Source organism: Phalacrocorax aristotelis, chromosome W (genome assembly GCF_949628215.1).
Source record: "Phalacrocorax aristotelis chromosome W, bGulAri2.1, whole genome shotgun sequence".
NCBI classification, from domain to species: Eukaryota; Metazoa; Chordata; class Aves; order Suliformes; family Phalacrocoracidae; genus Phalacrocorax; species Phalacrocorax aristotelis.
In genome coordinates, this window is record NC_134310.1 from 23,400,085 (window position 1) to 23,412,763 (window position 12,679).

The 12,679-nt window shown below is 41.4% G+C and overlaps 2 protein-coding genes and 1 long non-coding RNA gene across 4 annotated transcripts in view; 2 read left to right on the top strand and 1 right to left on the bottom strand.

Annotated features, from left to right (window-relative positions):
* Positions 1 to 12,679, top strand: part of LOC142049895 (uncharacterized) — a 503,625-nt gene that overhangs the window by 120,528 nt on the left and 370,418 nt on the right. The window lies entirely within an intron of this gene.
* The window catches only part of LOC142049889 (zinc finger SWIM domain-containing protein 6-like), a 146,013-nt gene that overhangs the window by 48,583 nt on the left and 84,751 nt on the right, over positions 1 to 12,679 (bottom strand). The window lies entirely within an intron of this gene.
* On the top strand, positions 4,483 to 10,751 carry LOC142049892 (zinc finger SWIM domain-containing protein 6-like). Its single transcript, XM_075078070.1, has 2 exons — positions 4,483 to 4,586; positions 8,180 to 10,751. Exons 1-2 carry the CDS (start codon positions 4,508 to 4,510, stop codon positions 9,040 to 9,042), a joined length of 942 nt encoding a protein of 313 aa, XP_074934171.1. The 5' UTR covers positions 4,483 to 4,507; the 3' UTR covers positions 9,043 to 10,751.

The window sequence follows — 12,679 nt, forward strand, 5'->3', positions numbered from 1 at the left end:
CATCACCTCAGTGCCTCTGAGCTGTGATGGCTCTGCAAAGCTAAACAAAGAGTAAAAAAAAAAATCCCCAAACAAATCCAAAGACTTTAAGCACTAAAGGCGTTTCCATCATAAATAAGAATTACAGCTATGTAAGACTGGTGCTTCTGAAGGAGTATTTTTACATAGGCAATGTCATCAGAAAATAGTCAATTCAGAGCAACTCTACCTGAATTAACCTAGTGCCAACTAAAGTGACTGGATTTACATCAGGCAGTGCTTTGGCCACAGGTTGCTCTAACTCAAATTTTGCAGTTGAGATTTGCAATTTTCTACTTGTGGCCTCTACTAAAACAAGTTCTTGTACCATCTAGCAATCTACATATTGCTGAAGAAGCCTGAACCTTCACTGGATATTTTTTAAAAGGTATTCAAACTGAAAAGGTTGAAAAGCACTTTAGACTGTCAGGAAAACAACTCAAGGTAGTGCATCACCATACCAGATGTAAGGTATTTTAAGCATGTCCAAGACTCAAGTTAAGTTGACATTTTGATTTTGGGCTTGTCACAACTCTGTAATCTCTATCTGTTAGGTTACAGTCTATCACTTTTAAAACCCAGATCATGTTACTTCTGTAGCCAATACTAAAAGAAGGATACTGGCAGGGAAGGAAAATTACATGGTCAGATTTGCAAAAAACTTGCTTTCAAAGAAGTCCTGAGAACTTGAAAAGCAGAGATAGCTACAACTCTTCAGATGTATAGGAATTGAAAGATATATGGAAACATTGATTCCATTGATTTAAGCCTTTATTTCATAACTGCAGCTCTGCCATGTAGGTAAATCTTTTAAGCAGTTACAGGGAATGCTAGAATATTTATTCAATGAAAATACAATTGGAAGATTTAAAGGGTCAGAGGGATGTCTTGAATACTAGTTGCTGAGAGTCAAAAAAAGACTTCCAGCTCAGCAACTTCCTAAACTGCCTCCAACTTCAGAGCCTACAGCTGTGAATGCCGTGCTGCTGCCTATACACACATATATATTTAGATTAATAAGAAATTGTATCTTTGAAGATGTGAAAGAACTCTCCTGCCTTCCACAGGAACCACAGTACAAAAACCAAGGAATGAAAAACTTCCTCTTCTGTGAGTGTTTCCATCTTTACTATGTTAGTTTTAAGGGGTTTTCAATTCAGTCAGCTACATGAAACACATGCTGATAAGTCTTCAGTTGCAAAGAACAAGATAAAAAGGGAAATCAAGCCACATGAGAACAAGCAGTGCAGCTGTTGAACAGACCCAGGTTTGCAGCACCACCTTGCAAATAGTTTAAATATCTCATTGCTCTAAAACACAGAGAAAAGACCTGTGAAAAGGAACTATATAAAAGCACCGATATAAAACCCACACATATCCATCCCTCACCTCAGTGGAGGTTTATCTTTAAATAACCTTGGTATAAAAAGTAGCCAAGGATTCCTCAGCTAAGCTTCCCTAATTAGGGAAAAAACAAAATTCCTTCCGTACTCTGTTTACATTTTATCAAAAGCTCATCAGTCAGTTGTTAAATTTCAACACAGCCACTGCAGATTGTTTAAACAGCGTTCCTTTACAGGAACAAGGGTGCCTGCTGCCCCATGCCAGCAGCACTCCCCCCCGCCAAGGCCTCTTCTCCCAGAACAATGTCAAATATACTTTCCCCAGGGGCTCAGCATCACTATAATTTCACTAGCATTATTTTCATGCCAGTGGGTTAGAAGAATATAAACGCTGAAAACACCAAGCCAAGGGGCTGAGCTCTACGATCCTATTTGGCATAGTACTACAGACACTTCTGACTCAGAGCCATTCTTCCTCACAAAATCGTATATAGGCTACACTCAGATAAAAATTTTTAATTGGGATGTATAAAGAAATTCCAGTATACAGAATCACAGAATGGTAGGGGTTGGAAGGGACCTCTGGAGATCATCTTGTCCAACCCCACTGGTTCAGCAGGTACACCTAGAGCAAGGGACACAGGACAATGTAAAGGTGGGTTTTGAGTGTCTCCAGGGAAGGAGCCTCCGCAACCTCTCTGGGCAGCCTGTTCCACTGCTCTGTTACCCTCACAGTAAAGAAGTTTTTCCTCATGTTTAGGCTGGAACTTCCTGTGTTCCAACTTGTGCCCATTGCCCCCTGTCCTGTCATTGGGCACTATTGAAAAAGAGTCTAGTCCCATCATCCTGACACCCACCCTTTAGATATTTATAGGTACTGATGAAATCCCCCCTCAGTCTTCTCTTCTCCAGGCTGAACAAACCCAAGTCTCTCAGCCTTTTCTCATATGGGAGATGCTCCAGTCCCCTGATCATCTCTGTAGCTCTCCGCTGGACTTGCTCAAGCAGTTCCCTGTCCTTCTTAAACTGGGGGCCCCAAAACTGGACACAGTACTCCAAATGTGGTCTCACTAGGGCAGAGTAGAGGGGGAGGATAACCTCCCTCGACCTGCTGGCCACGCTTCTTTTAATGCAACCCAGGATACTGTTGGCCTTCTTGGCCACAAGGGCACATTGCTGGCTCATGGTCAGCTTGCTGTCCACCAGCACTCCCAGGTCCTTCTCAACAGAGCCGCTTTCCAGTAGGTCAACCCCCAGCCTGTACTGGTGCAGGGGGTTGTTCCTCCCCAGGTGCAGGACCTTGCACTTGCTCTCATTGAATTTCATCAGGTTCCCCTTGGCCGAGCTCTCCAGCCTGTCCAGGTCTCGCTGGATGGCAGCACAGCCTTCCGGCGTATCAGCCACTCCTCCCAGCTTGGTATTGTCAGCAAACTTGATGAGGTTACACTCTATCCCATCATCCGGGTCACTGATGAATATATTAAACAGGACTGGACAAGCATGACCTTCCCTTAGTGAAACCATGTTAACTACTTCTGATAGCCTTCTTTTCCTCTACATGCCTGGAGATGACCTCCAGGATGAACTGCTCCATCACCTTTACAGGGATGGAGGTGAGGCTGACTGGCCTATAGTTCCCCAGGTCCTCCTTCTTGCCCTTTTTGAAGATTGGAGTGATATTTGCTTTCCTCCAGTCCTCGGGCACCTCTCCTGTCCTCCATGACCTTTCAAAGATGATGGAGAGTGGCTCAGCAAGAACATCTGCCAGCTCCTTCAGCACTCGCGGGTGCATCCTGTCAGGGCCCATGGATTTGCGAGGATCCAGTTTGCATAGGTGATCTCTGACCCAATCCTTCTCAGCTGATGGTAAGTCTTTGTCCCAATTTGTCCTCTCTTCTCTGGGGGCTGAGATGCCTGAGGGCCAGCCTTAGCAGTGAACACCGAAGCAAAGAAGGCATTCAGTAACTCTGCCTTCTCTGCATCCTGCGTCACCAGGGCCCCATCCTTGTTCAGCAGTGGGCCCACTGTATCCCCAGTCTTCCTTTTACTGCTGATGTATTTAAAGAAACCCTTCTTGTTATCCTTGACATCCCTTGCCAGATTTAATTCCAAGTGGGTCTTGGCCTTCCTCATTGCATCCCTGCATACCCTGACAACATTCCTATACATTCCTATATTCCTCCCAAGTACTCAGTCCCTTTTTCCACATGCAGGTCTCCTGGCTCCTCTGCCTGACTTCCTCCTAGGGATGCACCGATCTTGAGCTCTAATTGCTACAAATAGTAATACCATAGTATGATCACTGATATTGTAAGGGGAAAACTACTTGCTTTCTTCATCTAGATGTCTGTGAGGTCTGTCCAGTTAGCTGAAACAAGCTTTCCATGCAATTTCCATGCAGTGTTTATTTTACTGCATAAACATATTTGCCCACATTTTGAGAAACAACATAGGCAATAACTGCAAGTGATATAAAATATGGGCACTGCAGTCAGAGCTTAAAGTCCTTTTTCTATGATTCTGATGTTTTTACGACGGAACTTCTTCACAGGGACTCCTTGTTCAGAGAGAGAAATCACCACTGTGGACTTACTAATAATATCTGGATATATCTGGAAGTGTGTGTGTATATATATCTTTGCAGCGTAAGCAGCTAGTCAAATCACAGTACACTCTAACTCCTGTCTGTATTGTTGAAGTCAAAGAAAAAAATGAAGATGGGGGAAAAATTAGATGGGTTAGTTTGCCCAACAAGAGTTGACACATTTCCACTTTAAAGACTAACATACATAGAAGGAGGAGACACACTATAACTTACTTTGAATAATTGGTAATTGGTTGGGCTTTTTTGTTGTTTGGGGGGGGGGGCTTGTTTTTTTTTCTTCTCCCCCAATAAAACAGAAGTTCTCCTCTAGCCTTGAAGGACCTGCAGTTGGAATTACTCTCTGTATGCTCTTCTAAGATAGCTGAGCAGTATTTGTCAAGTCTTTTGACAGATCAGCTAAAAAGAGGTAATAGACCGGAGGGGGCAAGAGGCTGCCATTTTGAACCTCAGTGTATTTGAGTAACTTAAATCCCCATTGGTATATTGTCTTGGTTTTGCAATAGGATTAATTTTTATTTTGTTTGTGTTGTTTTAACAGGTGATGCGGATGACGCTGTCAACACTGAATTGGCGACGGCGGGAAATGGTGAGGTGGTTAGTAACATGTGCAACAGAAGTAGGTATGTTCTAAGATGCTTCTTGGGCTCCTGCCAAAAGGCAGCTAATCTTAGAGGGCTTGATCTTGTTTGTCAACACCTAGGCTCTTGTCGTGGTTTAGCCCCAGCCAGCAACTAAGCCCCACACAGCCACTTGCTCACTCCCCCCTGGTGGGATGGAAGAGAGAATCAGAAGGGTAAAAGTGAGAAAAATTGTGGGTTGAGATAAAGGCATTTTAATAGGTAAAGCAAAACAGTAATAGTAATAATAACAATAATAATATAATGAAAAGGAAAAGCAAAAGCTGTGCGTGCAAGCAGAAAAACCCAAGGAATTCATTCACTACTTCCCATCAGCAGGCAGGTGTTCAGCCATTTCCAGGAAAGCAGGGCTCCATCAAGCATAACAGTTACTTGGGAAGACAAACGACATCACTCCAAACGTCCCCCCCCTTCCTTCTTCTTCCCCCAGCTTTATATACAGAGTATGACATCGTATGGTATGGAATAGCCCTTTGGTCAGTTTGGATCAGCTGCCTTGGCTGTGTCCCCTCCCCTCCCAGCTTCTGGTGCCCCTAGCAGAGGAAAAAGTCCTTGACTAGTATAGGCACTACTTAGGGACACTTAGCCTTAGCCGCTACTTAACAACAACTAAAACATCAATGTGCCATCAGCACTATTCTCATACCAAATCCAAAACACACTATACCAGATGCAGTGAAGAAAATTAACTCTATCCCAGCCAAAACTAGCACAGCTCTGCAAATGTCTTCCACTTTCTGTTCATCTATAAAATTCCTTTGGTTAGAAGGCATTAATTATCGCAATGATGAGTGAGTTTTATGAGTATGTGATAGAATAGGCACAGGCCAAGTGAGACAATAGTTAAGTAATGCAGTGTGACTTCTTTTCCCTGCAAGGTAGGGACATGCATAACCTCATGGGAAATAACCCAGATTTCCCCTTGTCCCCTCCATGTTGGGTTTGGGTTTGAGGCTGCAGCAGAGAAAAGGCTCGTGATTATGGCCTGTTACACTATGCTACAACTTTGCTTGCTCTGAAAGGTGAGGATCCAAAAAACTGGTGAGAGCACTATCTGGTCAGCTGTGGGGAAGAGGAACCAGAAAGCAGGTGAATGAAATGCTGAGGATGCCTCCCACTGTGTGGCAGACAAGATCTCATGAAGGGATTCTCATTGCTTGTTGTTTGGTTTTTGAGAGGTTCTTTTTTTAAGCCCCTGGGTAAATCCAAGCTTAGAGTGTAATGCATCTTTGTTATGTGTCTATGACATTGTGCAGGCCTCTTACCTGCCCTGGAAAGCAAACCAAACACTAATGCACCCATCCTTAACCACAAAAGGTGAAAATAAGGTGGGAGCAGAACTAGCCTCATACTTAGAGGATAGCAGTAGGAGAATAGTGCACTTAGCAGGACATTATGTTCATTTCTGGGCTTTGCCATAAATTTCTTGTGTGTCTTGATGAGGTGTCCCTTAGCTTCTATATTCCAGTTTGCCATCTGCAAGATGAGGGTACAGAATCTGGAAGTGAATATGAGGGCATTAAAAACTGTGTAGCTGAAAAAAAAATAATCAGCAGCTGTAGCAGTGAGGACAATATAAGTACTATGATAAGGGAGCAATTTTAATTATCACTAAAGGTATTTTTGGAAAGTATGCTTCCCTACTCTATTTACTCCTTTTTTATACATCTGAGTTGGATTGTATTGCATAGATGTTTCATGAATTTCAGAACTTCAAAGGATTGTTGTGCTGCTTATTCTCTGGATTAGTTTATTCTTTGCTTTATGCTTAACTGGGAAATTAATGTTGTCAGTAGCATGGGAAAATACAGCTTGCCTTTGTATGCCCTCAGCCAGAAAATGGTTTGTGTCTGCAAATTTTCATGCAATGCTCTTGTTTTATTGCTTTTATTTATTTGCTAAGGTAATTATTACTGAGGTTATCTTGCAGATATTAGTGCCTGAGTATTATTTTGTGCAGTTACATACTGGCAACTAAAATGCTGGTTTCAATACTGCTTTAAATTAGTTTACATACTCTAATAGAAGCATCCCATAAAGAACCTTTAATGTCATGCCAAGTACTCTTGAGACTTAATCAAGCTGATAAAACAAGGAATCTGTTTATTTGAATGAAGATCTGGTATTTTCTGACTATGCTGAATTTTTGCACAAGAAAACATCAGAGTTCCACACTTCTGGGTGTGGTTTAGGTGGGCTCACAGATGTGTGTAAACTGCCTGTGGCAGTAAGAAGACACTCCAGCTATAAGATTCAATTTATGGAACCCATTAGTCACTGTTTCCCCCTTCTCTCTCTCTCCTCCCCACCCCCACCCCACCCCCAACAGGAATAAAGTGATACTAAGGATAATATCTATTTGAGATAATATCCAGTAGTGCATATTGCTCAGAGTATTTCCCTAATAAGGATCTTGATGTTCAGGTGCATATGAATTTGATAAAAGATGTATCTGAAAAGCCTATAGGGAAGGGGTGGGGGTTGGGAATTTTTTTTAAGGTGTGCTTAGTATTAAATGCCATGGTATTCTATTAAACGTGGCATTTAGCATGCTTTCATATTCTACTGTGCATGCACTGTACCTTGAGATGCACATTGAGAAAAGAAGTTAAAATTGCCTTTTAAATGTTCAGTGTTGTCGTGGTTCAGCCCCAGTCGGCCAACTAAAAACCATGCAGCCGCTCGCTCGCTCGCTCCCCCCACCCCTATGGGATGGGGAAGAGAATCGGAAGAGCAAAAGCAAAAAAAAAAAACTTGTGGGTTGAGATAAGAACAGTTTAATAATTAAAATAAAATAATAATGACAATAATTATTATGATAATAATAACAATAATGATAATATAATAAAAAGGAAAAGGGAAAAGGGAATAAACCAGAAACACAAATGATACAACCGCTCACCAGCCGACCAACGCTGCCGGTCCCCAAGTCGCAATTGTTGCTTCCCTCTCCCGGCCAGCTCCTCCCAGTTAAGATACTGGGCATGGCGTTACATGATATGGAATACCCCTTTGGCCAGTTTGAATTTGCTCTCTTAGCTGTGCCCCCTCCCCTCCCAGCTTCTTGTGCACCTGGCAGAGCATGGGAAGCTAGAAAAGGCCTTGACTAGTACAAGCACTACCTGGCAACAACTGAAACATCTCTGTGTTATCAACATTGTTTTCAAACTAAGTCCAAAGCACAGCACTATGCCAGCTAGAGTGAAGAAAATTAACTCTATCCCAGCTAAAACCATGACAAGTGTGAGGGCTGCTTTTGAGTGGTGAGGAGACCAAACGAGCCAGAACTTGTTATCCAAATTGTCTTAGACAACAAGTAAAACAGCTCAATTGGCACACCAGGAGATTAAAGCTTATCTTGCAGGCTTTTTTGTTATTATCTGCATTTCAGTGATTGCTACAGTGTTTGCACAGTAGCCTTTGTTTTAACGTACTTCTCCAGCAATGTTATCTGGTTTAGCCCTTCTTGCTGAAGCACTGGCAACCTCTTAGACTTTGAAAATGTAATCTCTTGCTGAACATCTGTATCTGCTAGGTTTTATCAGTTGTGGCTAATCCTTTCTTTCTCTCCCCAGGTGTTTATGCACTGGATAGTATCATGCAAAACTGGTTTACACTTTTCACTCCAACAGAAGCCACTAGTATTGTTGCTACAACAGTGATGTCCAACAGCACCATTGTCCATCTGCACCTGGACTGCCATCAGCAGGAGAAGCTGGCTGGCAGTGCTAGGACGCTTGCTCTACAGTGTGCCATGAAGGATCCTCAAAACTGTGCCCTCTCTGCACTGACCTTATGTGAAAAGGATCACATAGCTTTTGAGACTGCTTACCAAATTGTTCTAGATGCTGCTACAACCGGCATGAGCTACTCGCAGCTTTTTACTATAGCACGATACATGGAGCACCGTGGTTACCCCATGCGGGCCTACAAGCTGGCCACTTTGGCCATGACGCATCTCAACCTGAGTTACAATCAGGACACACACCCTGCCATTAATGACGTTCTGTGGGCATGTGCGCTCAGCCACTCCCTTGGGAAAAATGAGCTAGCTGCTATAATACCTCTGGTGGTCAAAAGTGTCAAATGTGCAACAGTACTGTCAGATATTCTGCGTAGGTGTACTTTGACCACTCCTGGCATGGTGGGACTTCATGGAAGGAGGAACTCAGGTAAGCTCATGTCACTGGACAAAGCCCCTTTAAGGCAACTCTTGGATGCCACGATCGGAGCCTACATTAATACAACTCATTCACGTCTCACTCACATCAGCCCGCGACACTATAGTGAGTTTATAGAGTTCCTCAGCAAGGCCCGAGAGACCTTCTTAATGGCTCATGATGGTCACATCCAGTTTACACAGTTTATTGGCAACCTAAAACAAATCTACAAAGGCAAAAAGAAACTGATGATGTTGGTTCGTGAGCGGTTTGGTTGATGAAAATACGTGAAGAGGAGAAATGGTTTGTTTTTACTTGAGCCTGCCTTTGTATCCTTTTGAACTTAAAGAAACAGAGCCACACCGGTATTATATGTGTACAGTTATATTGAGTTTGCAAACTAAACTGTCATGTTGTGAAATTTTGTGTGTTTAATTTTTTTCCTTTTTTCTGTTTTGTGTGAGAGAGAGGTTAAAAAAAGTTTGGTTTACACTGAGTATATGTTGTCAAGTGGCAAAAGCCCACATCGCTCTCCTGTTCTTTCTGTATATGTTCACAGCCTCAAAAACAAATATATATTGCAATGGCTTTAAAAACCAAACAAAACACCTCCATCCTGTGATAAGTACCTCAAATGGATTCAGCTTTACTCCTTTGTAACTCATCCTTACATTTCAGCATATTTAAACAAACCAACAAATTAAATACTAATAGTTAAACGGCTGACCACGTGGCTTTGCCGTGCTGTTAATCCAGAAGCATGGCACACAATGCTTGTGCATGTGGAAACTTAGCAACTGTCAACATACATTCTCAGGGATTTATCAAAAAAAAAAAAAGAAAAAGAATGAGAGCATTTATTGTACTGTATATATATTATAGTATATGTCTGAATAGTGAAAAATATAACATTAACTTATTACAAAAATCTATGTAATGCAAAATACTTGAAGCTGCAGTAGCTTGGTTTTAAACAAAAAAGAAAACCTATCTGAAGGACTAATGTGCGCCTTGCTTCATGGTTGGCTCAGGTGGTAAACTATATGCTGGGCATCTATGCAGAGCCACCTTTTGGATTGCATGGTTGGACTGATACCTATTGGGGAAAATTTAATATATATATTTATACAACCCATGTATACATATATATATGTATACACACATACACACATGCTTGTAACAGGCATTATAGTAAAGAGGGACAACAAAAAAAATACACGGCCAGAGCAGCAAGCCTTAGCATTAAGAATACAGTATGCCAGAACTGGGGTTTGTTTCTCCTAGCCTAGGAAACTTAAAGAAATATCCTTTTTGACACAAAATGCAAAATTATTGACATGATACATTAGGCCTTTGCAGTGAGCTACTAATAAGCTAAACTTTGTGCACAAATATATATATTTTATATATATTCTGCATAGGTATTTTGACTTTGTGCAGGACAGAAAGTTGTATAGGTATGACTGTTCTACTTTTCTGTTCATTTTTTTAATATATTTTATTTTCTCTAGAGTTACTCAAACAAAAACAGCCTTCTATCTTGCCTTGTCTTAATGCTTTAAAATAACCAAACTGGATATCTAACTACCAAACCGTTCATTATATTATTAAATACCGACTTTGGTTACAGTATAGTGTCTTTACTTTAGCTGACGGTTCTGTATCCTTGTGCTTTTTAAAGCAGCTTTTATGTTTTGGTGCAAAAGTTGTCCAGTGTCTCTTGTTCCCTTCATTAGAGAACATGCTAGAGGTATGTTTGTAGGTATTTTTGTTTAGAAAAAACTATTTCGTGCTCTCCATTTTATTTATTATAATAAGTTAAAAGGTTGTACTTCATCACCCATGTAAACATGCTCATGAAGGTGAAAGTAATTAAGATTTGATACACTGATATAAATTTATTTATGTAACTAAATCACTGTTTTATAAACTTGTTAATGATCAACATTTTTTTTTTGTTTTGATTAAAATTAGTTTTTTGAAAGTTGATTCTGCTTCCTTTATGGTGTCTGTTACTGGAGTTGAATTGTGTATGGATAGTTCATAGATCTGAAATGCCCAGCTTGCAATTTTGGTGCATTATGGTGATAAGCAATATGACCACCAAGACCAGGAAAGAAATGTTTTATTCCTCAAAAATCTGCTGAGGAATGGTAGTATTTGCAATTGCAACAGTTCTTTTGCTGGTGGAAGAAGACCTGGTGTGTCAGCGGGACTAAATGCTGCCTGTGACTGAAGATGTGTGGCCTATGCAACAAACCATAAGCCTTGACGTATTGCCCTGGTGGGACAGAATAGTGTGTGGGGGCATGTTCCCACTCAGTCGATTATTTGGATGACCATGAGAGTTGAGATGTGCTGCAAATATATACAAGGACAGTTCTTGCTGTTCTTTAGCTTTTCTAAAGCATTTTGTGTATTCTGAACTGTGCAGCTCACTCCACCCACCATGGAGTTCCTGCTCACCAGCTGACAGCCAACATTTCTGCTTTTTTGGAGCCTTTGCTCTGTGAGGTCTGTGTAAGTTTTCCAGCCCTCAGTGAATAATGGGATACAGCATGGCTGAAAATTGAAGACGAGCTTTCTGCTTTACCAAGATATGTATCATCTTAGGTATGTTATATGATGTCATCTTTGACTACATGCTCTGAATACCTTCACTTTCTTTTTTTAGTATCTTCAGCTGAAAAAAGAATTAGCATGCAGCAAGCAACTATCAGAGATGCCAGTGTACCCATGAATTCTGACAGTGAGACTTGTGTCACTGGAAGATTAAGGAGGAAAAGGTCTGAATCTTTGCACAGCTTGTCATGTAAAATATGAGTCTTTACCAAGCCTTGCAAACAGCTGAGTTGTCCTGACCTGGTAGTACTAATGTTCTGTAGCTTCTGCAAATTCTATCCCTTCCAAGTATTAAATCCTCATTATGTGTTTGCTTCATTACGTTGTCCTAGATTAATTTTCTGCTACAGACAATAAGGAATGAGAAGGATACTCTGTTCTGTAATATGGTTTGCATGGGTGTTGGGGTTTTTTCGCCTCTTACAAATAATTCACTATTATGGATATTGTGGATTACGTAGACTGCAAAACTGAATCCTATTTGAAGACAAAGGCTTTTGAATTAAATGCGGTCTTGATGATTGCCCCCTGCTTTTGACAAGCTGTCATGGTTTTAGCTGGGATAGAGTTAATTATCTTCACTGTGGCTGGCATAGTGCTGTGCTTTGGACTTAGTATGAAAACAATGTTGCTAACACACAGATGTTTCAGTTGTTGCTGGGTAGTGTTTATACTAGTCAAGGACTTTTCTAGCTTCCCATGCTCTGCCAGGTGCACAAGAAGCCGGGAGGGGAGGGGGCACAGCTGAGAGAGGGGGTTCAAACTGGCCAAAGGGATATTCCATATCATGTAACGTCATGCCCAGTATGTTAACTGGGAGGAGCTGGCCGGAGGAGGGAAGCAGCAATTGCGGTTCGGGGACCGGCAGCGTCGGTTGGCGGGTGGTGAGCAGTTGTATCGTTTGTGTTTCTGGTTTATTCCCTTTTTCCCTTTTCCTTTTTATTATATTATCATTATTGTTATTACTAAAATAACCATCATTATCATTGTTATTTTAATTATTAAACTGTTCTTATCTCAACCCACAAGGTTATTTTTTTGCTTTTGCTCTTCCGATTCTCTCCCCCATCCCACAGGGATGGGGGGAGTGAAGGAACGGCTGCGTGGTGTTTAGTTGCCGACTGGGGCTGAGCCACGACAGTCCATTTTGGCACCCAAAGTGGGGCGTGAAGGGTTTGAGATAATAACAGTTGCTGGTCCCAGCATTGATTCATCTGTTCTCAATAATAGCTTATCCGATCTACACCATGCTTATTGTAAAGTACACGTTAAAAAATGCTGTTGGTTTTTGTA